This window comes from Tamandua tetradactyla, chromosome 12 (assembly GCF_023851605.1).
Source record: "Tamandua tetradactyla isolate mTamTet1 chromosome 12, mTamTet1.pri, whole genome shotgun sequence".
Taxonomy (NCBI): Eukaryota; Metazoa; Chordata; class Mammalia; order Pilosa; family Myrmecophagidae; genus Tamandua; species Tamandua tetradactyla.
The window spans coordinates 67,854,934-67,880,091 of NC_135338.1; the positions used below are offsets into that span (position 1 = coordinate 67,854,934).

The 25,158-nt window shown below is 54.9% G+C and overlaps 1 protein-coding gene and 1 long non-coding RNA gene across 5 annotated transcripts in view; both read right to left on the minus strand.

Annotated features, from left to right (window-relative positions):
• Window positions 1–12,224, minus strand: part of CCDC33 (coiled-coil domain containing 33) — a 103,768-nt gene extending 91,544 nt beyond the window's left edge. For 3 of the 4 annotated variants that reach the window (XM_077123803.1, XM_077123799.1, XM_077123801.1), the window contains exons 1-2: window positions 10,127–10,241; window positions 6,892–7,055 (exon numbers count right to left, since the gene is read on the minus strand). In XM_077123803.1, the coding sequence (XP_076979918.1) occupies window positions 6,892–7,055; window positions 10,127–10,198 (236 nt within the window). In that variant the 5' untranslated portion in view covers window positions 10,199–10,241. Of the gene's footprint in view, window positions 1–6,891; window positions 7,056–10,126; window positions 10,242–11,816 lie in introns of those variants that run through there. The other variant, XM_077123800.1, reaches the window with a different exon arrangement.
• Window positions 12,225–17,288: 5,064 nt separating this feature from the next.
• LOC143652306 (uncharacterized) lies at window positions 17,289–23,680 on the minus strand. The gene is made up of 4 exons (XR_013160553.1): window positions 23,530–23,680; window positions 18,898–19,002; window positions 18,413–18,528; window positions 17,289–17,497 (listed from the first exon to the last, which is right to left on the minus strand). It is a non-coding gene; the product is annotated as an uncharacterized LOC143652306 (long non-coding RNA).
• Between the last annotated feature and the right edge of the window lie 1,478 nt (window positions 23,681–25,158).

Below are 25,158 nucleotides of genomic sequence, written 5' to 3' on the forward strand. Positions count from 1 at the left end.
CTGCAGAGGGTGGGGACAGCTCCAGATATAAGAAATGACACATTCCAAGGAATTCGGAGATAAGCCCTTTGGCAAAGGGAAGAATCTTTCTGTTGAAAGGACACTGTTGCTCCCAGCCCCCAGCTGTGCCCACACTTCATCTGAAATAGCCCTGGCTACTTGTGGGGGCAGCCCTGCATGGTCAGCATGCACTTTCCATCCTCACCCCCTACCTCTGCTGCCCAGAACCCAGGGAGGCAGGTAAGGTGGGGATATTCTTTCCAGGTGGCCCAGGAGAAAATCGCAACCCATGGAGTTTTTGGTGCAAAGTCAGACTCAAGTGTCCGGCAGCCCATGGTGCCTTAGGGAGGGAGGACAAGCCCTGTTGGCAGCTCTGATCTGCTCAGAAGTCAGCAGAGGAGATAGGCTGAGCATGTGTGAGGGGCATCAGGAAGGCCACTGCTGGCTGGGCTCATTGTCTGAAATCTCCCCATTAATACTTGCTTCTCTTGAATTAACATTGCCCTGTTGGGCTGCTTTTCCAGAATTCCCAGGGGAGAGCTCATTCTTCTTGGGTCTGAATAAGTGTCTCAGACATGAAAAGCCCTCTGGCGCCCTGGGTGGAGTGATGGAGAACATCTGGAAAGAGGCCTTGTGGCTTCAGTCTGGCCGGGGGTCCCTCCCCAGCCAGCCCTCTTTTAACCGCTGACGCCAGCTGTGTTTACAGCCCTGGGATACAGGGAAGTTCTCACCGAACAAAAATTCCTAGGCTTTGAGCCTCGAGGGGAGACGTCATTTAGAGCAAGTGTGGGTGGGTGCTCAGGTCATGGGGTCCTGCAGGGGGGGTGGCTGGGGCTGCACTGGATGAGGACCCTGGAGTCCCAGGCCCCCTACCCAGGGTCTGCTCCTTTACCTCCTACCTTTTCCTGCGGCCTCTGCTGGAGCCAGGGGGCCAGACCGAGATGGTCTTGTCCTCCATTGCTCCACTCCCACTGACCAGCGTATAACCTCAGACAAGTCCTTGCACTCCCCTGGGCCTTGGCCTCTTAGCTATAACATGGGGATAATGCAATCTGCCTTCCAGGGCTGTTGTCTTTGAGCCAGAGTACACAGAGAACCAAGTTCAGAGTGGGACATAGCCTGCAAGTGGGGCCTGCTTTCTCACTGGTTTGTTCCTATGATAACTATCACCGGGATTTTATTGTTATTTTTGCTGAACCCAACCCTCTGGCTGCTGAGACAAGCCCACAGGTTACCTGTGAGTCATGCTGTGTCTCCCGCCACCCATCCCAGATCCCTGCCCTCTGGGTCCCTTGGCCAAAGCCTACAGCCAGACAGGGGATGAGGCAGGAAGTCCAGATTTCAGGAAGGGCTCCAGACTGGCCACTGCATCGTCTCTGGAAGTCTGGGTCAGGGGTCCGCATGCCAGCAGCCCCCCTCCTGAGAGCAGTTAGTGCACGAAAGATCCAGGCAGGAGGTGAAATGGAGAGATCTTTTGAGTTCTGGAATCCTGGATCTTGGATCCTGGCTTGGATACTCACTAGTTCTCTGACCTTGGTCAAGTCATAAAAATGCTCTGAACCTCAGTAACCTCTTCTGTAAAACGGTAATGATATTACACCTGATTTACAGTACTGTGTACAGTTAAACAGTGTGACACTCACACTGAGATATACACACTCCTAGCACGTTTGCCCGGAATATGGCAGGAACTTAATAAATGGAACTTTCTTTTTCTCTCCCTCTCTTATCAGGACCTTGGGCAATTGTCCTACTTTCCATATCTTCTCCTGTTAGTCACCAGGGTTAGGGCTTAGTCTGTACCAGGGTCAGGGATCAGTATGTGATCAAGATCAGGGCTCCGTGTGTCACTGGGGTCAGGGCTCCGTGTGTGACCAACATCAGGGCTCAGGGTCTGACCAAGGCCAGAGAGGGGGCTCAGGTTTATCCAAGAAAACCGAACTCCCATTGAGTGAGACTCAAACTGGTCCTGATCTGTTTCTCTTTCCCCTCCCCTCCTCCTTCTGCCCCTGGCCGGAACCAAGCCTGCCCTACATGCACAGAGAAAGCAGTATTTTCCCCGCCTAGGACTGGCTCTGTCTCCACGCATTAGCTCTGGGCAGCAGGCAGCCAGAGAAACAGCTGCCAGCACCGGCCACCCAGTCACCCATCCTTTGGCCAAGGGTGAGAACCCCACAGGCCATCTCCCGGCTGGCCCTTTTCTACATCTCAACCTGCCAGCAGGCTGCCCCCCACCTGCACCCACCACTGTCAACGCCACTATCTTCTTAATTCCTGCTATGCTCTGACTGGCAGGTCTCTCTGTACCAAGCTAGGAGACAGGTGTTGGGCACTGTTCAGACCCCAGAGCCTCGAGCCAGGGTCAGACCAGTCGGGGGAGACCCTGGGCCTGGGCACTGGCCCAGCAGCCCTGGCTATGGAATCTGTGTTGAGATTTTCCTTGTGTCTAAAGAACTAAGACTGTTTCCCAGGCTGGAGCCCAAACCAGCCAGACAACTGACTATAAACTATCAGATCAGGACAGGCCGACGGCAGCAAGAAGGTCAAAGCTGATGTCCTGGCTATGGGAAGACTGGGGTTCCAAGAGGGGCAGGGCCTGGCCCGAGGTTGTACAGGGAGTCGGTGCAGTGGGCCAAAATAGGTCTTCTGACCCCAGTCTGGGACCTCACCACGGCTCTGTGGCTTTCTTCTGATAGGTCTCACGTGCCCACTGGAAGTGCTAAGGATACCCCCTTCTCTCCCCCACGCCATGCTTCAGACTTGCCAGCTTCTCCCACTGATCTGGCTGCACAGTCTCTATAGCCCCATGAGCCAGTTCTCATGTGAGGTATTCAGGCATCAAGAGATGAAGTAATATCCCCAAAGTTACACAGCAAGCTGGTAGTGGGTTCATTCATTCACCTGTTCAGTTACTTATTCATTCAACATTTGTTGGCACCTTTCTATGTTCCAGAGACTGTGTTTAATAATAGGTACATGATGGTGCTTGCTTTCTTGGAACAAGTAGGGCACAAAGGAGGGAAGGCACTGACAAGAATAAACCAGTGATCACATAAAAACACTATGATACCAGAGAAGCACATTGTCCCAAGATAACATGTAATGAGGGAGAATCTGGCCTGGGCTGGAGGTCAGGGAGAGCTTCCTCGAGGAGGTGATAAATAATCGAGCTGAGAGCCAAAGAGAGGAAGGGAGAATGTTCTGGGGGAGAGACTGTGCAAAGGTCCTAGGTGGGAGGGGATAGGGTCTGCTCAGAATACTGAGAATTATCTAGTGTGGCTGGAGCAAAGAGTGGGAGGCAGGGAGCTGGAGAGGGAGGCAAAGAGCCAACCCTGCTGAGCCTGAATTGTCTTTACCCTGGAAGCGATGGGAAGTCATTAGAGGATTCAAAGCAATGGGGTAACCTCCCTTTGGGTGGCAAGATTAGATGGATCAAGAACAGTTGAATGGTACAGTGACCTATGTGGGTGGTACGACTGGTGGAGAGAAGCAGCCAGATTCAAGAGAAAGAAGAAAAAATTGACAGGACCTGGTGATGGATTGGATGGGGGTGAAAGAATGTGATTACTGGTGCCAGGATGTGGCTGGGATCACGTGGAGAGGATAAGGAAAGAATTCCCTGTGGGGTGGAACCTGAGACTGGCCAACATTTAATTCCAGGTAGAAGAGACTACACAGAGGAGGAAAGCAAGAGAGTAGGCTATCTTGGAAGCCAGAAAAATAAAGAGCTTCAAACAGAGAGAATGTTCGTGGGTACTAATGCCACCGAGCTATCACTCAAAATGAGTACACAGTGGATGCAGAGCTAGGCAGGTGGTCACTGGTGACTTTAGAGAATGGGGTTTCTATGGAGAAATAAGGTCAGACTGGAAGCTAGATGAATGGCTTTTTTGAGAGGATCAGAGGCAGAATCACAAGCCCAGCTAAGCACCCCAGCAGGCGGCTCTCCCCTTGCCCAGGAGACTGTTGGTCTGGGATGAAGTCAGGGGCAGAAGGACACAGCCTCTCACCAGAATGACTCGAGGCTGCATACAGGGGGACGTGGCCAGGCCCCAAACAAGGGAGGCCCCATCTCTGGGCTGACCCCTTTCCAGCTCCCCACTAAGGAGGCACTCCCAGGCCCATGCTGGGAAACTCCATCCTCAGACAGACAATGAACCCAGAGAGGAGGGCAGAAACAGTCTGAGACAGGGGGCCCCAGGACGCCCCTCTCGTTCTAAGGTGAGACAACGTGGAATGGAAGGGACCTCTTCCTAGGGCAGGAAACGAAGCTGGGAATACTAAGCTTGGGGCATCAGAAAAACAGAAACAACAACAAGATAAGAAAAAATGTTTAGAAAGAATATGAAATCACATATATATTTTAAAGTGCCAAGGGATTCGTCATGGAAAAAATGAAAACATTAGTGGACTGCCTGATGTCATCTTATGCAGTATTACTGTGTATTTGGAACTAGATATAATGAGGCCACCACATTCTTTCCAGGGCTTAGGGCCTCTATGGGTCTTGCTTTGTCCTCCTTCTTGGGTCCCTGCCTGGCCTGGGGTCTACACTGGAAGCCCCTTCAGGTCCTGACAGCTGGGCCTTCATTCCCAGAAGCCCCCCCATCCCCTCTCATTTGCATCTCATTAGCACCTCCCGGAGCTGGTGGTAGCGCCACCGGCCTGGGGCCCAGGAATGCAGTCTACCGCCTCGCCCGGGCCTTGCTCCCTGCACCCTCCTCTTCCTCAGCACAGATGGGTTTAGCGAGGCGCTCTCCCCACTCAGCACCTACACCCCCGGCCTCCTCCCCGCCCCACGCGCCGCGGCCACGGGGCGGGCGGCGGGCTCCGGGTGTGCCGGGCTCACCACACCCCCACCCCAAGCTGGGCCCGCTTGGCTCCCGCCGCGCGTTCCCATGGCAACGGGGTGACGGCGCGGGTCGCCGTGCCTGCCAAGGAGCTCCGCGGCCGCCCAGCTTTCCGCCCGCCGCCCGGGCTGGATCGGTGATAGGCAGGGCCTCAATCTCCCGAGATGATCGGCGATAATTGGTTTATGGAAATAGCTGAGGGGAGTCGGCGAGCTCCCAGCTAGAAGCCGGCCTGCCTTCCAAGCCCGCTCGCTGCCACCTGTCCTTTCGTCACCAAGGAAATGGAGCGGGGGAGGGGAAGGCGGAGGAGCTGGGCTGGTGGAAACGGAGCTTTGGAGGCATGCAAGTGTTTTTTACCTGTTCGTTTCCGGCACAGCATCTATTTCCCTTCCACTGTGTATGGGGAGGATGGGACTTGCTATAGGGACGCTGTGTTTGCCTCAGGCACTCCTTGACCCCTAAGCCCGGGCTTGGGCCTCTGCCGGGGACATTGTTGGGGAAATGGAGGCGACCTGGGTTCTGTTCTGTAGGAGCTCGTTTTGGGGATACCCAAGTCCTGCTTTCCGGGAGCAACCTCCAGGCACATAAACTCTATTATTTATAAAAGTAAGTTGGTGTTGCCACTGCTGAGGGGCTCCAGAGGGGGGAAAGCTCAGCTCTGGTGGCTGCCTGGAAGTGGCAGCAAGCAAAGCTTTGAAGATGGGATTTCAGCAGGCAGAGGTGAGAGGGCTGGAGCGAGGGTTCTCAAAAGGAAACTGTGGGCAAAGCCCAGCAGGCAGGAACTGAATGTGCTGCTAGTGGTGAGGGAGAGGAGGTGTTAGGGAAGCTCCTTGGAAGGCAGAATGTGTGCAGAAAGGGTTAAGGGGTGAACAGCTTGTTGGAAGGGGATTACTGCAGAATGCTTTACAATAAACAGTGAGCAAATGTCCAATATCCATATTGAAGGATGGCTAGAGAGAGATTGTGCCTGTTATGGGTTAAATTATGTCTCCCCAAAATAGATACTGAAGACTTAGCCCCAAGTAGTAAGAATGTGACCTTATTTGGAAATACGGTTTTTATAGACGGAATCATGTTAAGGTGAGGTCATACGGGATTGAGGTGGGCCCTAATCCAATGATTGGCATCTTAAAAAGAGGGAAATTCAGACACACAGAGAGGAGAGCGCTATGTAAAGACAGGGACCCAGGCACTGCAGGAAGATAGCCATGTGGAGAAGGAGGCGGAGATTGGAGTTATGTTGCCACAAGCCAAGGAACCCCAAGGTTGTGGCAACTACCAGAAGCTAGAAGAGTCAAGGAAAGATTCTTTCCTAGAGCCTTCAGAGGGAGCATGGCCCTGCTGATTTCACTCTTTTAGCCTCCAGAACTGGAAGAGAACAAATTTCTATTGTTTTAAGCCACTCTGTTTATGGTAATTTGTTATGACAGCCCTGGGAAATTAATATAATGCCCTTCTTTGACAAATAAGGCCCATGAGGTGGGCAGTAGACCTGGCATACCAGACTGGGAAGGGTGTATCCCTGGATAGTGGTTGGCAGGGGTGGGGGTGGGGGTGATGTCCGTCAAAGGACCAGAACTAGTGAAGCCCTCATGACAGCAAAGACTGAGGAAGTGGTGGGGCCAAGGAGGAAGATGGCTGTGCCATGGTGGATGGAGAACCTAGAGGCCAGAGGAGGCAGGTCCCCAGCTTCTCCTTCCTTTGACCATCACCCTCCATGGAGCCTAAACCAGGCCTTCAAATCCAAGGGTTCTGCATCCCTGAGGTTGAGGGGTGGCCAAGCACGACCTGCTGGTTATGGGACCCAATACTGGCTCTCTGGAGCAGCTTCCCACGCATCAGGGAAAACTGAGAGGGTGAGATGCCAGGCCTTGCAGTTGCAGACCCATGGTCCCTGTGTGAGTTTCATTCAGCTCTTCCCTTCTGGGTGTCCCAGTCCCAGTCCTGAACGTTAGAGTGCTTGTATTCCAAATAACCACGCCCTGGTCTTGGCTCATAGCCCTGACACCCTCCCCTGCCCCACTGTCACCCAGATACTCACACCACCACATAGGGCCATGGCTCAGAGCCATCCTTGCAGACAGGTAGGTTGGTGGCTCCATGGAGAGTGACCGTGATGGTCTCCTTATTAGAGGGGGCCAGGTGGCTGCTGCCAGGCTCCGTATTCTGGGAGGGGTCCAGGGGTTCCTGTGGGCTCTCAGCCACCTGTGGGGAGAGACAGGGCTGAGTGGCCACTTCTGATGTGGTCACCTCCCTTTATTCCCACCCTCCAACCCCCAGGCCCCCTCACAGCTCCCCTCCAAGTGGTCGTCTCCCCATGTCATTCCCCCACACAGTCTGGATAAGGGGTATCTTCTCCCTTCCTCTGTACCCTTCCCAACATCTCTCTCAGTCCCTCCCTTGCCTCTTCCATCCTTGGTTTGTCTTTTTTCTGCAGCGTCTCCCCCTCCAAACTGCCCCTGACTGTAGCAAGCTCTGTCAGTCTAAAATACCATTCTCCCCTGTGACGCCTCGGCTCAAGAACTTGCCTTGCCTCCCTCCTGTTGCAGTTCACCACAGCTCTGTCAGAATGAGAGCTGGAAAAGGGCAGGAATGCCCCCACAACCTAACTTCCTGTCGTTCCTCAAGACCTCCATCCTCAGCTCCAGGTCACCTCACATTTCAAGTCCATTACCACCTCTAAGCCTTTGCTTTGGCAGGTTGCCTTGCCTATAATTCCTAAAGCCCATCTACTTTTGAGGTCCTAGCAACTGGCATCCTGTCACCTCACCTCAAAGCACTGTCACTTCATGTCCCTCCTGCACACTGCACTTTACAGTTTACAAAACGTATACACATCCATGGCATCACTGAACACATTAATGGAGATTAATGAATGTGCCCATCCCAGATGCCACATCTGTCTTCCACCCAGAGAACCCTGTGGGCCAGGAAGGAGAAGAGGCCTTCGTCCACACACAGGGCCTCCTGGGCTGGCCATCTCTAGCAGACCCAGTGGCAGGGGCTCAACAGCTCAAGAGCTGTGGATTCATGGGCCAAAGGACCATCATGATGAGAGCTGCTGACAGGAGACGAAGGCAATCACAGTTAGAGCAGTCAGGGAAGGCTTCTGGCAAGAGGAAGGGTTGGGAGACTCAGCATGAGTGGAGCCAGAAGGACAAGCCAGAAAGTAGAACAGGGTGAGCCAGGGTAGCACCTAAGAAAGGCAGGGAGGGTGGCTTCTGAGGTCCGGAGCATGTTCAGTTAAGCCTTGGCAGCAGTGGGGAGTCAGGGAAAGTGGGTGACCTGGGGAGGTGGGAGCCAGAGGAATGTTTATGGGGTTGACTATGGGGTGTGGAGGTGGGCCTGCTGTGGGTAGGGTCTCCTGGCTCTCCCCCTGCACTGGTTGGCTGACTCTCTCCACTCAGCATCTGAGGGTGACACAGCTGACCCATCTTCACCCTTGCTAGGCCTCACCTGGCAGAAGGCCAGGTCTCCTCTCCCCTCCTGCTGATTAATAGGCACCAGCTGATGTGAGGGGGCCAAGGAGAGGGGCAGTGGACTGCCTCAGGTTCCAGGTGGAGCCGAGGGAGCCCCTGGGAGGCTGATCCTTTCATCGGGAAAGCTCAGCTTGTCAGACCCTGCATTCCAGGGCAGCCTCTGGTGGAGGGGGGAAAGGTCCGTGGAAATCATGGAGGACCATGTCTTGTTACATGGAGGAAGGAACGTGGCCCAGAGAGGAGCCGAAGGGAAGGCTGGAGAGCTTGAGCTTCTGATTGGCCCTGTGGCCTTTTGTGGATTAGCTACTTCATTCAGTTTTCAGGATGATGGTATGGAAGCCCCAGCCTACTCAAGATGGCCCCTTGACAGCCTCCCTTGGAGGGTTGGTGGACATCTCCACATTAACAAGCCAAAGCCCAACTCCATAACTCCTTTACTGTCTCTTCAAGCTTCTCTTCCCACAGTCTGTCCCAACTCAAGGGCAACTCCATTCTTCAAGTTGTTTAAGCCCCGACCCTCAGTGTCCTTCACCTATCCGTCTCTCCCCCTCTCTGCCCGCACACCCGGCCAGCAGCATATCTTGTCGGCTCTACCTTCAAACTGAATCTAGAGTCTGACCGCTTGTCACCATCGCCACTTCAACCGCCCCGTACAAGACACTCGCCTCTGGATTGTGTTCCCTGTCTCCTTTCTTGCCGTGCCTCCACCCACCACCCCACTCCAACCCCTCAGCAGCCAGGGTGGTCCTCCTGTGCTCAGAGTCCTGCAGTGGCCCCCCTTTCACTTGGAGCCTTTGTTCGGCCCTCTGGAACTGACCTCCTCTTGGTCCTCCCGGGCTCACTGTGCTCCAGGCCCCCTGACCTCCTGGCCATTTCTCAGAACACAGCAAACTCTCTCCCGCCTCTGAGCTTTTGCCCTTCTGTTCCCTCTGCCCCAGTAAGCTTTTCCCCCAAATGTCCATCTTGGAAGCTTGCTCCTTCACTTCCTGAAGGTTTCTGCTCTCTATCAGGACCTCCTGGTGGAGGCAGTGGCCCTCGCCTAATGGCAAGCAGCAGGGGTTGGGGGGGCTTCCCTTCCTCTGACTGAGCAGGGTGCCCCTCCCCCTCCCTCCAGACCCCAACAGGACTGTCACCATTTGCAGAGGTGTTAATGAGAGCTGCCCCTCCCCCTCTCCTCTATTTTCCTACCAGGCAAGGGTGGGGGTGGGAGAGGCCAGTGCTTATAGGGAGCTCCAGTTGGTGGAGGGGAGATGGAGGGGCTGTGGGACAGCCCGGGCACTGCTCCCTCCCTTCCCTCGAGGGTCAGACTGCTTCCTTTCCAAGGTCCGTACTCACTATGCCCCCCCCCCCCCCCCCCCCCCCCCCCCCCCCCCCCGCCACAGCCAACTCCACCCCCCCAGCAGGTGTGGGCCCCTGACTAGCTTGGGAGGGGACAGGGAGGTGGATTTTAGCCTTGCTGTGCCTCCACCCCCCTGTCCTCTTCTCTCTGAGCCTCATTTTTCCGCCTGGCCAAGGGGAATATCTGGAATGGTTTCTGATTCAGTCTTCTGGGTCCCTGGCTGATCAGAGGTTCCTGCAGTAAAGCCCGGAGAGGTGACTGATGCGCCACCCACCCCCAGATTCCCAGGAGCCGCCTGGGACGGCAGTCCCAACTCCTTGTTGTAGAGAGCACAGGGCCTGTCATTCGCCCCCTAAACTCACTGAAGTGAGGGCCCAAGAACATGTATTTTGACCTTTGGGAAAGGTTATATCTCAAAATGCCAAGCTCAGACCAGGAATTGGGTCCTTTCCTCTTACCGCCTCTGTGCCTCCCCCTGGGACAGTCTTCTGGGAAATAAAGCTTGCAGAGGGTTTGGAGAGAATATTCATGCTTCACTTCTGGGCATGAGGCCAGCTGCCAGGCTGGCGCCTCCCGGTGAGGCCAGCAGGCAGGTGCCCACTGGGCAGGCTGGGCCCGAGGCCAGGGAGGTTGGGGCCAAGTGTGAGGCCCAGACTAGGGGCAGGGCTGTGGGCCGGAACTTTTCTGCCCGTCCCTCTTTCCTTCCCACATCTGAAAGGGAATCTGCAGGTTTCCCTCAGAGAGAGACATGCTTGCATCAGGACCAATGGTTCCTCCCCCACCCCCCACCCCCTGCAGGGCTGCACTGGGGGAATGTGTCAGAGGGTGGGGGGTGCACATTCTGGGGAGTGAACTGTGGGTGATGGTGAAGAACCCCCATGTCTCAGGTACCACAGATCCATCGGTGGGGGTATAATGAGCTCTGGGAGAGAACTCACCTCTGCTGCTGCATGCCTCCTCTGGGCAAGAGCAGAGCTGGATGCTACATCTGCTTTTCAGACTTATTCTCAGTTAACCCACCAGCGCCACTAGGGTGGAGAAAGTAGTAGTCCACCTCTCTAGGCCGGTTTACCTGCCTAGAGCCACACAGCCAGTGGATGGCAGAGCCAGAAATGAGTCCTGAAGACTGCTGGGGTCCAAAGCACAGCACTCTCCACCACTCCACCAGGACCTGGCCCGTGGGCTGGCTGAGAAGGTGCTATTTCCAACACCTTAACCCTCGAGGCTGGCTGCCTTGCCCTCAGTAAACCAGATTAGCCAGCAGATGTCTGGGGGTAACTGGGACTGTCTATTATTGAAGGCATTTTTGGATTGGGAGCACTGGGGGAGCTGGGGGAGGACAGGACCAGCAACGGAGGAGTTAATGGCCCATTAGACTCAACTCCCATGGTCAGGGCCTAAAATTGGCTCTGGTGGGGATGGAAGAAGACAAACTCCTCCATCCCCCAGATCCTTTTTCCCTCACGACCCTTCTCCTCCCAGCAATCTGGAAGACCAAGAGAGGCAAAGAAGCTCAGTTCCACCCTCCAGAAGAGCCCTGTGTCTGAAAGCCACCCCGCTGGAGAAGCTCCACTGCAGGCCAGAGAAAGGGCCAAGTTTGATGAAAAGAGCCCTCAAAATGGGGTCTTTTTCTGTTTTGTTGATAATGGCCATTCTGGTGGGTGTGAGATGAAAAAAAAAAAAAGGGGTCTAAAGCAGATGGCAGAATAATGAGCCTGGGGTCTCCTGGGAGATTTTGGAGAGTGATGATGAGCCATCTCAGTGGGCTCTCTGGGCCCATGTGCCCTCAGCAACAAGAGGGTACAAGCCCCTCTCCAGGTTGTGTGTGGGTGCAATAACTCAGGCCAAACTGCACTTTTCTCTGGGTCACGGGAACCTCGGCCTGGGGCAGAAACAACCAGGTAGGGGTAGTTAGTTGACATCACCTGTGAGCACACCCTATTTCAGATCCCATGCAGCCCAGGAGGACAGGATACCTAAACTGCAAGAGCCACAGAGACCACCTCACCCCACTCCACCTTTCATAGCTGCAAAACCAGCGGTTCAGAGAAGGGAGGTCTTGTCATGATATAGGAGGAAACAAAAACAAGGGACTTTGAAGGAGAGGTGAGTTCACGCAGGGGTGTGTCCCATGCCCCCAGGCCTCACCTTTTTCTTTTTCCGTCCCATCCTCTTGGGGCCAGGAGTGTTTGGCCTTGTTTAACAATCTTGGGTACTGGTACCTGGGACTGATGGGTGACCAGGCATTAGTCGTGTCCAGACAGCTGGCCCAGGCACCACGGGGGCCTATGGGGGTGACGGACAGTACAGAGCATCAGTGGTGCGCCAGTGGTGCCATACACTGGCTTTGGGGGTGGGGGGTAAGGACAGGTGGGGTAGGGTGGGGCCTAGGTCTTTCTCAGCAGCAAGAGGGCTAATAGGTACAGATGCCGAGGGGGGTCTGGGCCATAGCTGGCTGGGCGGGGATTGGAAGCCAGGCAATTGACTCCTGGTGCTCCCAAGGTGAAGGCAGGAGTGGCTCTCTCTCTGCCCGGAACCCAGAAAAGTAGTGAGCTTTTCCACTGCACGGGGTCACCTGGGCAACACTGTGTGATGTCACAGGCAGGACGAAGCCACACCCATCCCTGTCCAGTGGAGGGGGCTGGGATCAGAGGCCCATTTCCTGACTCTCAGAGCTGCATCCTTGCTACTGTCTGGCACCTGGTCCTCAGACTTCCTGCTCTTGGAATGGCCAGGCAACCAAGATTCCCCAACCACCCTATGTGCCAAGCCCCGCGCATGTCACACTACAGGAAAGGAGGGGACTGAGGCACTGCCATCAGTTTGGCAGGAAAACAGCTATATCTATAAAAGAATCTGCAGCCATCCTGACCTCTTGGGTGCTTCGTTTAAAACAATAATAAACACAAAAGTTAAGAGAACAGTTTCCTCTTGAGGTGGGAGGATGGGGGAGAGAATGGGAAGAGAACCCATAAACATACGTTATCTATGATGTTCTGTTACTTAGATTGGTGGGTCACCTATTGGGTGTTGATTACGTTATTGAAAATAAATTATTAAAGAATTAAAGAAGGCCGAATATGGGTCAACAATGGCACTGGATTGCAAATCAAAGGTTATGGTTATAGGGTGCATGGATGGGTCACTGGTAGAATGATTGACTGCCATGACCCAGGCTTGATTCCTGGCCCATGCACCCCTGCCCACCACCCCGAAAAAAGAAAAGATTATGGTTGATCCAATTCTGAGCTCCATAAAAAATTGTTACAAGGATAACTTCTTTTTCTGTGTGAGGCGCAGCGCTAAGTGCTTTTAAGTGCAGCAAGATGTCAGAATAGGGAGTGAGTAGCCCCTGACCTGGCGTGGTGGCTGCTCATGGGAAGGTGGGGTTTGGACTTGGCCTTGATGGATGATCAGGAATCCTGGGCTAGAGTTTGGAAGTATTTGGGAGACCCCTGTTGTCTACTTGCCTCATTCTGCCAGCTGTTTTAGATCCCATATTGAGGGCACTTTCCATTTTCCTTGGTTTGTGACCCACGGACAGGCCCACCACGGTGGCAGGAGGCAGGAGACGAGCTTTGATGAGGCTTCCCAGCTTCTCCCTTCACCTCTACTCCAGAGAAGGAGGCAGAGAAGATGTGGTTCTTCCCAATTTAGAGACAGAAAAAAATTGAGGCCCCATGTTTGATTAGAACTGAAAAGACTGGCTGTGGTCACACAGACAGGTGGGGATGGGAGCCAGGAGTCTCGCTTCCAGTTTTCTGCCCCTCCTGGCCTGCCAAGGGTGGTGCCCCTCGGGCTCTGGGGCCACGAACCTCCCTCGGCAATGGATGGGCTGGTCCCGCTCTCTCCTGGACCAGCACTGTCACAACATGGAGCTTGTGCCGAGCAGGATGCAGCTGCCGGTTCCAGCTCCCTGCAGTGCCTCTGCCCTCCCTCCCTGGCCTGCTTCATCCAGGAGGCAGCAAGTTCAATGGGTGGGCAGCCAGCACTGACCCTGTCCCTGTTCAGGAGTCCACAGCAGGATGGGAGAGGCTAGCAAGGTGCCTAAGGAGTAAGCTTTAAGGAAGCACTCACTTGCAGGGCTGTATGAATGCTCCCAGGCAGGGCACGCCCCTTTGAAGTTCATGCTCTGCCCACCTGGCTCCCCCCACTGTAGTCCCAGCCCTGCCCCGCATCTCCTCCCCTCCAGCCCTCATCCAGCCACCCTTCCTAGGGCTGCCCCTGGGCACAAGCCTTTCACTCAGCTTCCTTGAGCTTTCTGCAGGTACAGCCCCCAGCCCTGTGGCCTTCCTGCCTGGGAAGAAGATAATGAATGCAGTTGGGTGCTGGTTCTATGCCAGCTGGCTCCAGAGCACCAGAGGGCCCTTGCACGTTCAACAGTCACCAGAAGGGGGCCCCTTCCACCATCTCCTGGGGCAAAGGACCCCAGGGACACCAGCTCCTGGGCCCACCCCAACCTTCCACCCAGAACTACTTCCTTTCCTCCCACCATCAGTGAGAGGTCCTTCAACCTGGGGGCTGGGGGTGGGCTTTCTACTTAGCGACAAGACTGATAGAAGCTACTTCACATTTCTATCTGCCCTTCCTCCCCCCACCCCCACCCCAGGGAAATGAGCCTCCTCTGCTCCCCAGATGTCCAGAGGAAACTTCTGCCCCTGCCCAGTGGGCAGCCCCAAGCTTTAATGACTCAGAGTGAGTCCAGTGTGAGGAGGGGAAGCAGGTAATGATTAATCTCACAGCTAATAGGTTACCCTACTCCCCCGAGGCTGAGACCACATGCCGCAGTGCAGAAAGAAGAGAAAGTGCTGGAAGCAGCGTTATTGGAGGGTCCGGGGGTTAAACACAGCCATTAGGAAGCCCACAGCTCTGGGAGGGGCAAGCCGCTGGCTGGAGCCCTGTTTGGGGGGAAGGCGAGGTCCCCCGAGCCAGGCTTCCTTGGCTGGCCTGGCACTGGGCTTGCCAGGCAGCAAGAAGGGTCAGGGCAGGTGGCTCATGGCTGTCCACGCAGCCTCTTGCCCAGCTTCTGGGGAGGCAGCCTTTGGGGCCTAGGTTGGCACTAACTACCCATGCAACAGGTTCCAGACAAGGCCCCCCCTTCCCTTTTGGCATCACTCCATTTCTTTTGAGCAGCTGAACTGGGGCTTCTGGGAAAAGGACGGGACGGATGACCCGTGAAACTTGGGCAAATGTGATTTTGTACTAAATGGCAGCTCACAGCTGTGTGATCTTGGGCAGGATACTAACCCCCTCTGAACTTTAGTTCCCTACCCCCAGGGTTGCCAAGAGGACTGAATTAGGAAAAAAGCAGATAGAGCACTTAGCAGTGTGTCTGACAGTAAGTGCTCATCAATGCTTGCTTTTTTCTTTGCTGAACAACCTTGGACTTGGCAGGTTTTCCCCAGCAGAAACAGGCCAGAGAAGCCAAACAATGTCTTCAGAGTGAAGCGTGGACTTCCCCCCGCCCCCAGCACTGAAGCCTTCCTACCTCACCCCGGCTATTCCAGTTTCTTTCACCTTCTTTCCCCATAGACTGCTCTGTTCCCGGTGACCAAGTGTTCACAACTGCACATTTCTTATTCTCTGTGCTTCTAGACCAAGCTTTAGTCAGGCTTTTCTCCTTCCCACAGGCCCCTGAACTCTGCTTGTTCCCCCAAGCCTGAGCAAGCACAAAAAGTGAAATGTTGTCCCCTTATCAGCTGCTCCTGGGACTTGGCTGACCACAGGGATTCAGTTTTCCTGTCAGACTCCACTGGTCATTTCTCCTCCTTCTCCAGTGGCCCCTTAAATCCTGCTTATCTTTGCTTGCTGCTCCTTAACCGTTTCTGTTTGATTTGATACCTTGCAGATTTCGGCGCATTCTCCTTACTGCAATAGCCTTTCTTCGGAATAGTCTTTTCCTATCTAAGTCTGATTTGTTTTTATCTGGCACTTGTTTACATCAGGCCTGTTCCCACACCCACAGCTTTCTCCAAGCAGCCCACTCCAGAAATGCCTAAATCCAGTTTATCCTCAGGGTGCAACTGAAGATTCTTTACACAGGAAGCCTTCCTTGACCCTTCCATCCCCCACTCTGAAAGTACACAGACTTCTTTGTCCTTCATAATACCTGTCTGAGTTTCTCCTGCTCAGCGACAGCCTTTACAGTGTGAGCTCACTCCCGGCATTAATAAACATGAGACAGAGGTGTGAAGCCTGGGCTAGTCCCTGCCCCTTCCTCAGTTTTTATTTTGACAGCCATCAGCTGAGGCATTTCCCTTGGAGGCGCTCTGGGCTCCATATGCCACTGTCTCCCCTCCCCACCCCCCATCCCAGTGGTGTACACAGCAGGTGCTCACTTGTTGGCTGAAGGATAGAAGATTCCAGGAGGGCCCCTCTGATTACAGTGCTGGACTTACAACTGCCTGGCAGGACCTTCAGGGCAGCTCAGATCTCACACTAGCTATGAGGCTCAGTCTCAGAAGTTTCTGCAGAGATTGGGGGGAGGTGGCTGGCTCTGCCTTGTGTTTTAATTATGTCTCCCACTGGGCCCCCTTGGACCAGTTCACACCCTACCCTCGAGGCACTGGGCTGAGTGTGAGCTTATGTCACTGAAGTCAAGGAGCTCTCTGTGGTTCTGTGGTTCCATTCCTCCAGCCTGTTCTCCTTGTCTTTGGGGAAGATGGGGCAATTTGTTCTATCTATAGGGTAACCAGCTTCTACTACACCAAAGAAGTCCAAGGACAAGGCAAATTGGTCAGCAGGTGAGCCTCTCAGCCTCCCCTAAGAAAATCAGGAAGGCACAGTCCAAGTCTCCTCTCTATTCTCATCTACAGCACTGGGTATCTCTCATTTGTACCCCAGACCCATTCTCCCTCCTCTCCATTCTGTTCTGTGTCCCAGGAAGCTGCCTGGGCGGGATTACATCAATGGGCTCTGGTTTGGCTTATAGGAGGCACTGACCTAATCAACTCCCTCCCTGCTGGTTCTCTGGGTTGGCAGCAGCCCTCTACCCAACAGTCCCACCCATTATAATGTCATTTCTACCCAGCATAAATGGACAGCTGACTTTCCAGGTTCTGGCCATCATTCCTTCCTCTTGCCCCTTCAGGCCTAGTGGTAGTGAAAGCTCTTCCAGGTTATCAGGCCCCAGGATAGTGTAGTATCCTTCTAAACCCCACCCACTATCTGGGGCAAACAGTCACTTTATCAAACTCCCCTCAAATCACTGAATTTAAGTGCCTTCTTTTTCCTGCTGGACCCTGACGATGCACCTGTTTTATGAGCCGGAAAGGCAGATGGCCCCTCTCTAGGGGCCTGAGCTCTCACCTGACATCACCACCACCACCACCACCTCCATCATCACCTCCATCATCACCTCCATCATCACTCTCACCACCACCACCTCCATCATCACCTCCATCATCACTCTCACCACCACCACCTCCATCACCACCTCCATCATCACCTCCATCCTCACTCTCACCACCACCACCTCCATCACCACTGCCGCCGCCGCCACCGCCACCACCCCCTTCACCCTTCACTAACATTTAGTGAACATTGTTATGTGCCAGGAACCACACCAGGAGTTCTACCTGCATCACTTCATTTCATCCTCACATTCACTGTTCCCAGGCATTATTGTTACCCCCACTTTTAAGATGAGGACACATATTCTGGGAAATGAAGGTAATCTCCCAAAGTCATGCAGCTTCAAAATTGCAGAGTTGGGACTTGAATCCAAGTCTGGCGACTCCAATTCCTGTGACCATAACCACTTAGCCACTCTGTCTTTTCCTGTTATTCCAAAGGAAGAAATCACATCTCACTCTCCTTCACTCTGCAAACTGGGACAACATGAAAGATGTCAAGTCCAGACATATTGGACGATGCCAGATAAATGTTTCTGTGACAGTGCAGCTCTCACACACTGGTGTCAAGGAGGAGTGAGGTGACCCATCCTGGAGGCTCAGCTGGGCTTAGCTGGGCCAGGCCCCTGTAAGCAAGAGGTATCCGGAGGATGCCATTTCTATCCAGCATAAATGGACAGCAGGGTTATTTGACCCCAGAGGCCTGGCCGGTTTCAGCACCCTGGGCCGTGTGTGACTGGGAGTGTTGGCAGTAACTTACTCCTCTTCCCAGCTAAGCCTCTGGAGGCAGGCTGCTGCCCCAGGGCCTACTGGGTATCTGGGCCAGAGTGGGATCCTGGGCTCTGGGGGCTGCCCTTCTGACCTTCCTCTGGTTCCCTTCTTGTGCAAAGGAGACTTTTAAGCTCAGTCACAGCCTTAGGCTAATACCCTGTGCCTGCGCCGACCACCCTTGATGGACCAGACCTCATCTCAGCACACTTTTGGAAGCTCTGGCTCCCCAAGACCGACCCGCTTGGCCTTGGAGGCAAGAAATACTGGGCACCAAAAAAATTTTAAAAAAAGCTTGGTGACTTGGAATCAGATGGGGTGGGCTTTAACCACAGCGAGCATTTGGACAAGTCACTTGACCCCTTGGAACTTCAGTTCCTCATCCGTAGAGCAGAGGATGAGCCCACCTTGCAGGGGCATGGTGACGTTTAACTGAGAGAACAGAGGCTGGCACACGCAGTCGGCGGTCCCAGAGTGAGGTATCCCCTACATTTACGCCATCTTACACCACTGTGGCGGCCCGGGGCCCCTGCCTTGACGACGAGGGGCTTGGGGAGAGGGCAAAGGGCATAGTGTTCCTGTAGGTGGTGAGCCCGCTTCCATCTGCCTAGCAGGCACACTTACAGATCGCTCATCGCCGCAGTGAAGTATTCCTCTCCGCCTCCTCGGGAGCAGCCTGGGTCCCATCGTCACGTCATGAATCACTTTGCTAAAGATGCAACGTGGCTTTGGGTATTTTGCTTTTGAAAAATCAATAACTCGTTAACGAGGGTCTGAGTAAGTGGCGAAGGCCGTCTGCCATTTCCTTCCATCGGGCAGGGGGAGAAAGGGGGACCCTGGCAAGGAGGGGTAGGGTGTCTGCACAGAAGGCAGAGAAGCCCAGGGAGGGCAGAGGGCTCAACCTCCCAGCAAATCTGTATCCCCTCACCCCAACCCTAACAACCCACAAATCTGACAAGTTCCTCTGCTGCTTCCATAAGCCCTTCAGTGGGGCCCCATTGCTCCCAGGAGATTCCTACTTTCTCAGGAGTTGCTCCCCAACCCACATCCACCCCTTGCGGGAATCGCAGTCTCTCCACCCCAACCCCTCCAGCCGCTCCCTGCCTCACACTGCACACTCCAGCAGGCCTTAGTCTCTTGAGCTGCTTCTCCAGCCTCTGGCCTTCGCATGTGCTGTTCCCTCTGCATGTGCTGTCCCTCTCCCCAAAGCCAGCCTGAATAAGTGATGGTGCCTCAAGTCACTACTTCCAGTAAATCTTCACTAAAACCTTTCCCCATCCCCCACCCCAGGGGTTCAGGCCCAAAACCCCTGGGCTTCCCCCTGCCCTGGCTCAAGACCCACTCTTGACTTTTCTGGGATGGCATCTGTGTCCCCTGAGGGTAGAGACTATGCCTCTGCCCCCTTGTCCCAGGGCCCAGCATAGTGCTTGGCCCAGAGTTGGTGCTGGATGGGTGGGTATTTGTTGAACGATATCAAGTGCCTCCCTCCTCCCCAGATGCCCCCCACTTTGGCCTCAGGCAATGATGCCTGCCCCCCCCAAACAACCCTCCCCCTGGGGCCATCTCCGCCTAGATAGTTGGTGTGTATGAATAGCAGCTAACAATAAATGAGCCCTTGTTATGTGTCAGGCACTATTCTAAGTGTTTTACGTATGTTAACTCAGTCCTCACAACAACCTGTGTAACCCCCATTTGACAGATGAGAAAACTGAGGGCCAGGAAAAAAGTTAATAACCTGCCCAAGATCCCATGGCCAGGAACTGGAAAGCCAAGCCTTACTCTCAGGCTCTCTGGCTGCAGAGGCTGTGATTTACAGCACTCTCTCTTATTGAAGTGCTTTTGGGGAGCCTGAGGGTGGGGACACAGCATCGAGCACCTCCCCGCCACACACACACACAGGACAGGGCTTCAGGGCCGGCTCTGCAGCTGGGCCCAGCCAGCAGGTGTGTGGAGCTCCAGTTACAGGAAACGGCTTATTCAGGCCAAGTCCTCCCGGTCCCTTGATTCTCTCCCTCCCAGATTCCTGGCTCAGCGCCCCTCACCCCTGCGCCCCTGCCGTCTCTACCAGCCAGCACAGCCTCCGGCCCTAATCTCATTTGAGGCCATGAAATCGCATTTGCAGCGAATTAATGCAGTGAGGAGCTGGCCCTGCCCAGCCCGTCTCTGCGAGGAGAGGAGCCTGGGAAAGCAATTGCGCTGGGAGGCGCCTTCCGGAACACCCGCCGCCGAAAAGCAATTATGCTTTAAGAGGAAGATTAAAATATTATCTACACCGCAGCCCCATGCCCACCGGTGGGCCTCTGTCCCTGCTGTATCCCAACAGCAATTCTAGGACAGGGGTGAGGCGTGAGGGGACAGGCGCACCTCCTAGAGGTGTCCTCCCTCCCCCCACCGTGGCTCTTTAGGGCCATAAGGAATTCCTTATCTGCCCTCATGCTCACTATCCTTTACCTCCCCCCTACACTCCACCCACCCCTGCCCTGAGCCTTCAGGTTCTTAAACAAGCCATGCTCTTTCAAGCCTCTGCGCCTTTGCCTAGAGCGCAGCCCTCAACTCTCATTTGTCTGGAAGCTTCCATTCACCTCGCATAATGATAGTACCGAGGCTTTGTGAGCATTTACTGCATACTCTAAATTCACTGTATACTCAATTCCACATTTTTGCCAGGTGAGCACTAGTATCCCCATTCTGTAGATTAGGGAAAGAAGGCACAGAGAGGTTAAGGCAGTAACTCAGTCTCACAGCTGGGAAGTGCAGAGTAGGGATTTAAACCAGAATTTTCTCCCTGCCTTTCCATCTTGACTCATCTCTGTAAACCACCCCCTCTCCAATCCCTCCTCTGTGTCCTTACTCTCCCCCAGGGTGAGCCCAGCTGCTTCCCCTCCCACACCCACCAGCACTGCTCTCCCTGTGCGCTTGTCTCCCCGAGACAGCCCCAACCCCATTCCGCCAGCCCAGAGCAGTAAGACTTGTAGGGTAAGCGTCACACTGAGTAACTGGGTGTGATATGGGATCACCAAGGAGAAATCGCTTCCCCAGGGTCCTGTCACACTGCCCAAAAAACCCAGCCCTGGTGTTGCATCCTCATCCTCCACCTCTCCCAAGAATGGGGCTGGTCCCTGCTGGCCTCAGCTTCTCCTGACCCCAGGGCTCTGCAGATCCAGTCCAGGGTGCCAGGGTGAGGGCAGGAGGCCTGGGCACCGTCAGCCTGCCTTCCCTGCTGCCCTCCCCAATTTGCTGTTAGAGTTTTATTAAAGATCCGTTTCACGTGGGGTTTTAATCTCACCTCATACATCACACATGCCATGTCCCCAAGCCTCTTTCTTTTCTTGTAGAGATTGCACTTAGGTGTGGGGGGGGTGTGGGGGGGGGCGTTTTACAGAGATGAGGCAGGAGAGTCACAAGGAAGTGCAGGCCTGTATGGGGGAGGGTGTGTGCACCCCACACGTGCGCATGGGTCTGCCTGTATGCCTCTATCTTGGTGAGTGAGTGGGGCGGGTGTCAGGGCGTCTCCGCACGTCGAGGATGTGATGGACATGTGTGTCCTCATGTGTCTGAGCACCCGTGGGCGTGGCTGTGTTCAGAAGTGTCTGCTGGGGCCACCTCCCCCTTCCTGGGGCTGAGGGAGGGAGGAAAGAGGGAGGTCATCCTAGAAGGCTGGGAAAACTGGCTCCTCCTCCTCCTTTCATAGCGATGGGGATGAAAGGGGCACCACAGTCCCCTCCGCTGGCCGCCGGAGCCTCTCATCTGCCCACTGGGGCTGAGGCTGGACTGAGGCTAGAATTCCCCCAGGGGAGAAAGTAACCCCTCCCCTCTGGCCCCACCCCGCTCCTCCCCTCCCCTCCGGGATGCTGGTTGGGAGGACATCAGAGAGGGTATGCACTTCCTCTCCATCTCCCCCCTCCCACCAGCCCCCAGCCTCCAGGAGGCGTGAGTCAGCGTCAGCTACCCCTAGGCTGGGGGTGGCGGGGGAGTGAGGCTGAGGCTGGGGACGGGCAGCAGGGCCATCTGGCCTGTTCAGATCCAACAATCTGTTAACGAAGCCTCTTCCCAAACTGGCACCCAGGCTGGGCTAGTACTCCAATAACCTGGGGCCAGCGCCCAGGCACAGGGGGGCCTGGCTCCCTGGGGAGGCAGGCTGGGCTGGGGCAGAAGGAGCATCCCTTTCTGCTAGGTGCAGAAACTGAGACCCAGACACATCCACCTTCCCCAGCACAGTGTACACCCCAGACCATCACCAGAACAGCGTTTACCAAGCACTTCTTATGGGGCGGAGCTCTCTGCACACTAGCTCATTTAATCCTCCCAGCATTCGAGGACAGAGGAATTGCTCTCCCTCTTTAACAGATATGGAAACACAGGCTGAGGGAGGTTAAGTAACCTGCACAAGGTCCCACAGCGCCTAAATAAATGGCCAGGGCCTGATTTGAACCCAGGCCCAGCTGACCCCATTGCTCTTGCTTTTTATCCTAAGCTGTCTAACTCCCAAGTCTCTCCCAAGTCCCTGCCCCTCTGGGCTCCAGGTCTGGATCCTGACATGACTCCAAATACACATTTGGAGTCAGGCAGGGTAGGAATAGAGGTATAGGGCTGGTCAAGGACATAGATATGGGACTCCCAACTTACACACGTTCAGTTCTTATCTGCTACCCCTGGGGCGTCAGGGGTCTCCGTTAGAGGCCCCTGTGAGCAGAAAAGTGCACCTAAGGAGGGGAAGAGATGTAGCAGGTGGCCTGCCCGTCATTGTGGTGCATTTAGCTGAAGGCCTCTGGCTTCTTGAGGGGGCCCAGAAGTGCCCCCACCTCCAGCCCTCCCGAGGGGCGGTCCCCACCTGCAGTCCTCCCCAGGGCTGGCCCCGCCCACCAGCCTCAGCCCTCCATCCTGGTACCCGGGACGGGACGCACACCCCTCCCTGCAGTCGTGACAGAGCTCTCAACCCTCTGCTCTCAGTACGCCTTGACAGTCCTTTGTTCCATGGAAAGAAAAGAAAATCGAGCTACAAAAGGAAACCTCAGGTAGCTTTTAACGGGGCTCAGCTGCCTGGGGCAGAGTGTGTTTAAGCTGCAGGCAGTTGTCACAGGAGCAAAAGGGGGAACCCGCTCCTTGCCCGCCCTCCCCCCACTCTCGCCCCCACCCCTGCCCCCATCATGGCCCTACATGATCGCGTTTACTCAAGGAAAAGGCTCTTCCAAATAGTGACAAAGGAGAAAATCAATGAAAATTGATAAATGGAAAGCAGCTGCCTGCATTGTGCGCGTGTGTGTTGGAGGTGGACAGAGCATCAGCAAAAGCTATCTGGACCAAGGCTGACCTGCTCGGGGGCCTGGCCCTGCAGGGCGGGGGCGCTGAGTCAATCCCAGCACGTGCCTGTGGAGGGGCTCTGGCCGCTGGGGGAGGGGCGGCAGCCAAGTCTCATGTCTGGAGTTAAGAGAGAGATTAATATATTCAATCCGCTCTGGGTAATTGAGGGAACAATTGGAGTGTTTTTCTAAAGCCCATAAAACTGCCTCATTTGCAAGGCGGAGCCGACCTGCCTCGTGTGCACGCGCCTGATGGAAGGGGGCTTCCTCTGCGGGGAAGGGGGGCGCAGGGTGATCCATCCGGGTCCTTAGTGCGGAGAACCTGGGGCTTCAGCCTGGGAGGGGGCTGGCAGCACTGATCTAACGTGTTATCTTTCCACCTCCCACCACTTGGTTTGGAGCAGCCCAAGCATTGCCTTTCCAGAGCTTCAGTCTCCCCACCTGTGAAATGGGGCCAGTGGCAGCGCCGTCGCCAGGAGAGCGGGAGGGAGCGGCGGAAGGCGCGGCCAGGAGGAGCTCGAGCAGAGAGGTGCCCAGCTCCCCCAGCTCCCTTGGAGATTAAACGGGCAGTAAAGTTAATGAAATCCACATCGTGTGCCTCTTCCTGCTTGAACCGTTCAGTCTCCAGGGCAATAGAAATGGTGTATATAATAGCGAGCTATAAACGGCATAATGAATTTAAAAGCAGAGCCTGGAAAGGAGAGGGAGGACTTGAAGTGCTCCCACCTGGAGGCAGAATGACGCCTGGGGCTCCAGCCAGGACTGGGACCCCAGAGGGACAGAGAGAATATTGGGGGTGGGGGTGAGGGGGTGGGGGGACATCCAGGCCAGGATTGAGACCTGAGACAGAGAATGTGCTGGGGTGGGGAGAGGGAGGGAGAAATATGGAGGGGGAGGAGGAAAGAGGGGAAGGGAAGGAGAGAGAGAGAGAGAGAGAAAGAGAGAACAAAGGGAGAGGGACAGAGGTTTAGGGACAGAGGGCAGTGAGGGGATGCTGGGAGAGCCACTCACAGCTCAGTGTCCGCTGCTGTTCTGTTCCCCTCCACTTCTCCTTAATGAAAGTCCCCAGGTTGCTGGTGCCAAGTCTACATCAGAATCTACAGGCTTAGAGCCAGGTGCTCACCATTTGGTGATTGCTTTATTAGCTTTTTCTTCTCCTTTTTTCTCCTCCAGGGCAAAAAAAAAAAAAAGTGTTTTAAATGAAAAAAAGGGAATTAAAAAAAAGAACATATAAAACCTTGCAAGCAGCATCATTTAAAAGGCTCCTGGGAAACGGAATCATTTCAGTTTTTTGAAACAAAAGTGCGATTGTTTGAAAGAGGTAAATGCCCGGGGAGCGAGTGGGGGAAGGAGCCGGCACCCCACCTCCTCTCCCGCCTGGATCTGGCGCAGAGCCGAGTGGGAGGGAGCCCCCAGGAAGCCTCCCAGAGCTGGAGGGCAAGACATTTGTCAGTTCCTGTTTGAGGAAATTTCCTCACTGGGAATTTCCAGCCCGAAGTTTCCCTCTTAAAAAGCTCTGACCGAATGAGAGTGTCCTTAAACTTCAGGGATCGCTTGGAGAGGGGAGCGAGGTGTTGGAACGGAAGTGGGCCAGAGCCCCTACAGCTCCCAGCCCCTTGGGCCGTCTCCCTGTCCCCGCCCCCCCCCCCTCCCCTCCAGAGGCCTCCCTGGCCCTGGAAAGAGTTCGGCAGGAATCACTCGGACCTCTCTGCTGCTTCTCTCACCCCCGGGACCCCCTCTACCGGCGCTGGACAGACCACCTCCTCCCTGACTGATACACACCCCCTGACCACGGGGAAGGAGGGAAGGGCTTGGGGGCTGCTGTGGGTAGCAGAGCCACATGACCTCAAACCTGCCAAGAGGTGACAGGAGGGGATGGGATGAGCTGGGTGGAGCTCTGCACAGAGATGCTGCCATAGCTGGGCCTGGGGCAGGGCCGCTGCAGGGAGCGGGAAGGGAAACTGGTGGTGGCCCCTGCAGGGTCTTTAGGTCCATCTGCAGCCCCTGCTTACACGCTCCCAGGCCGAGAGGTGAAGTCTATTCTCGAGTTTGGACTGTACACGCTGGCGA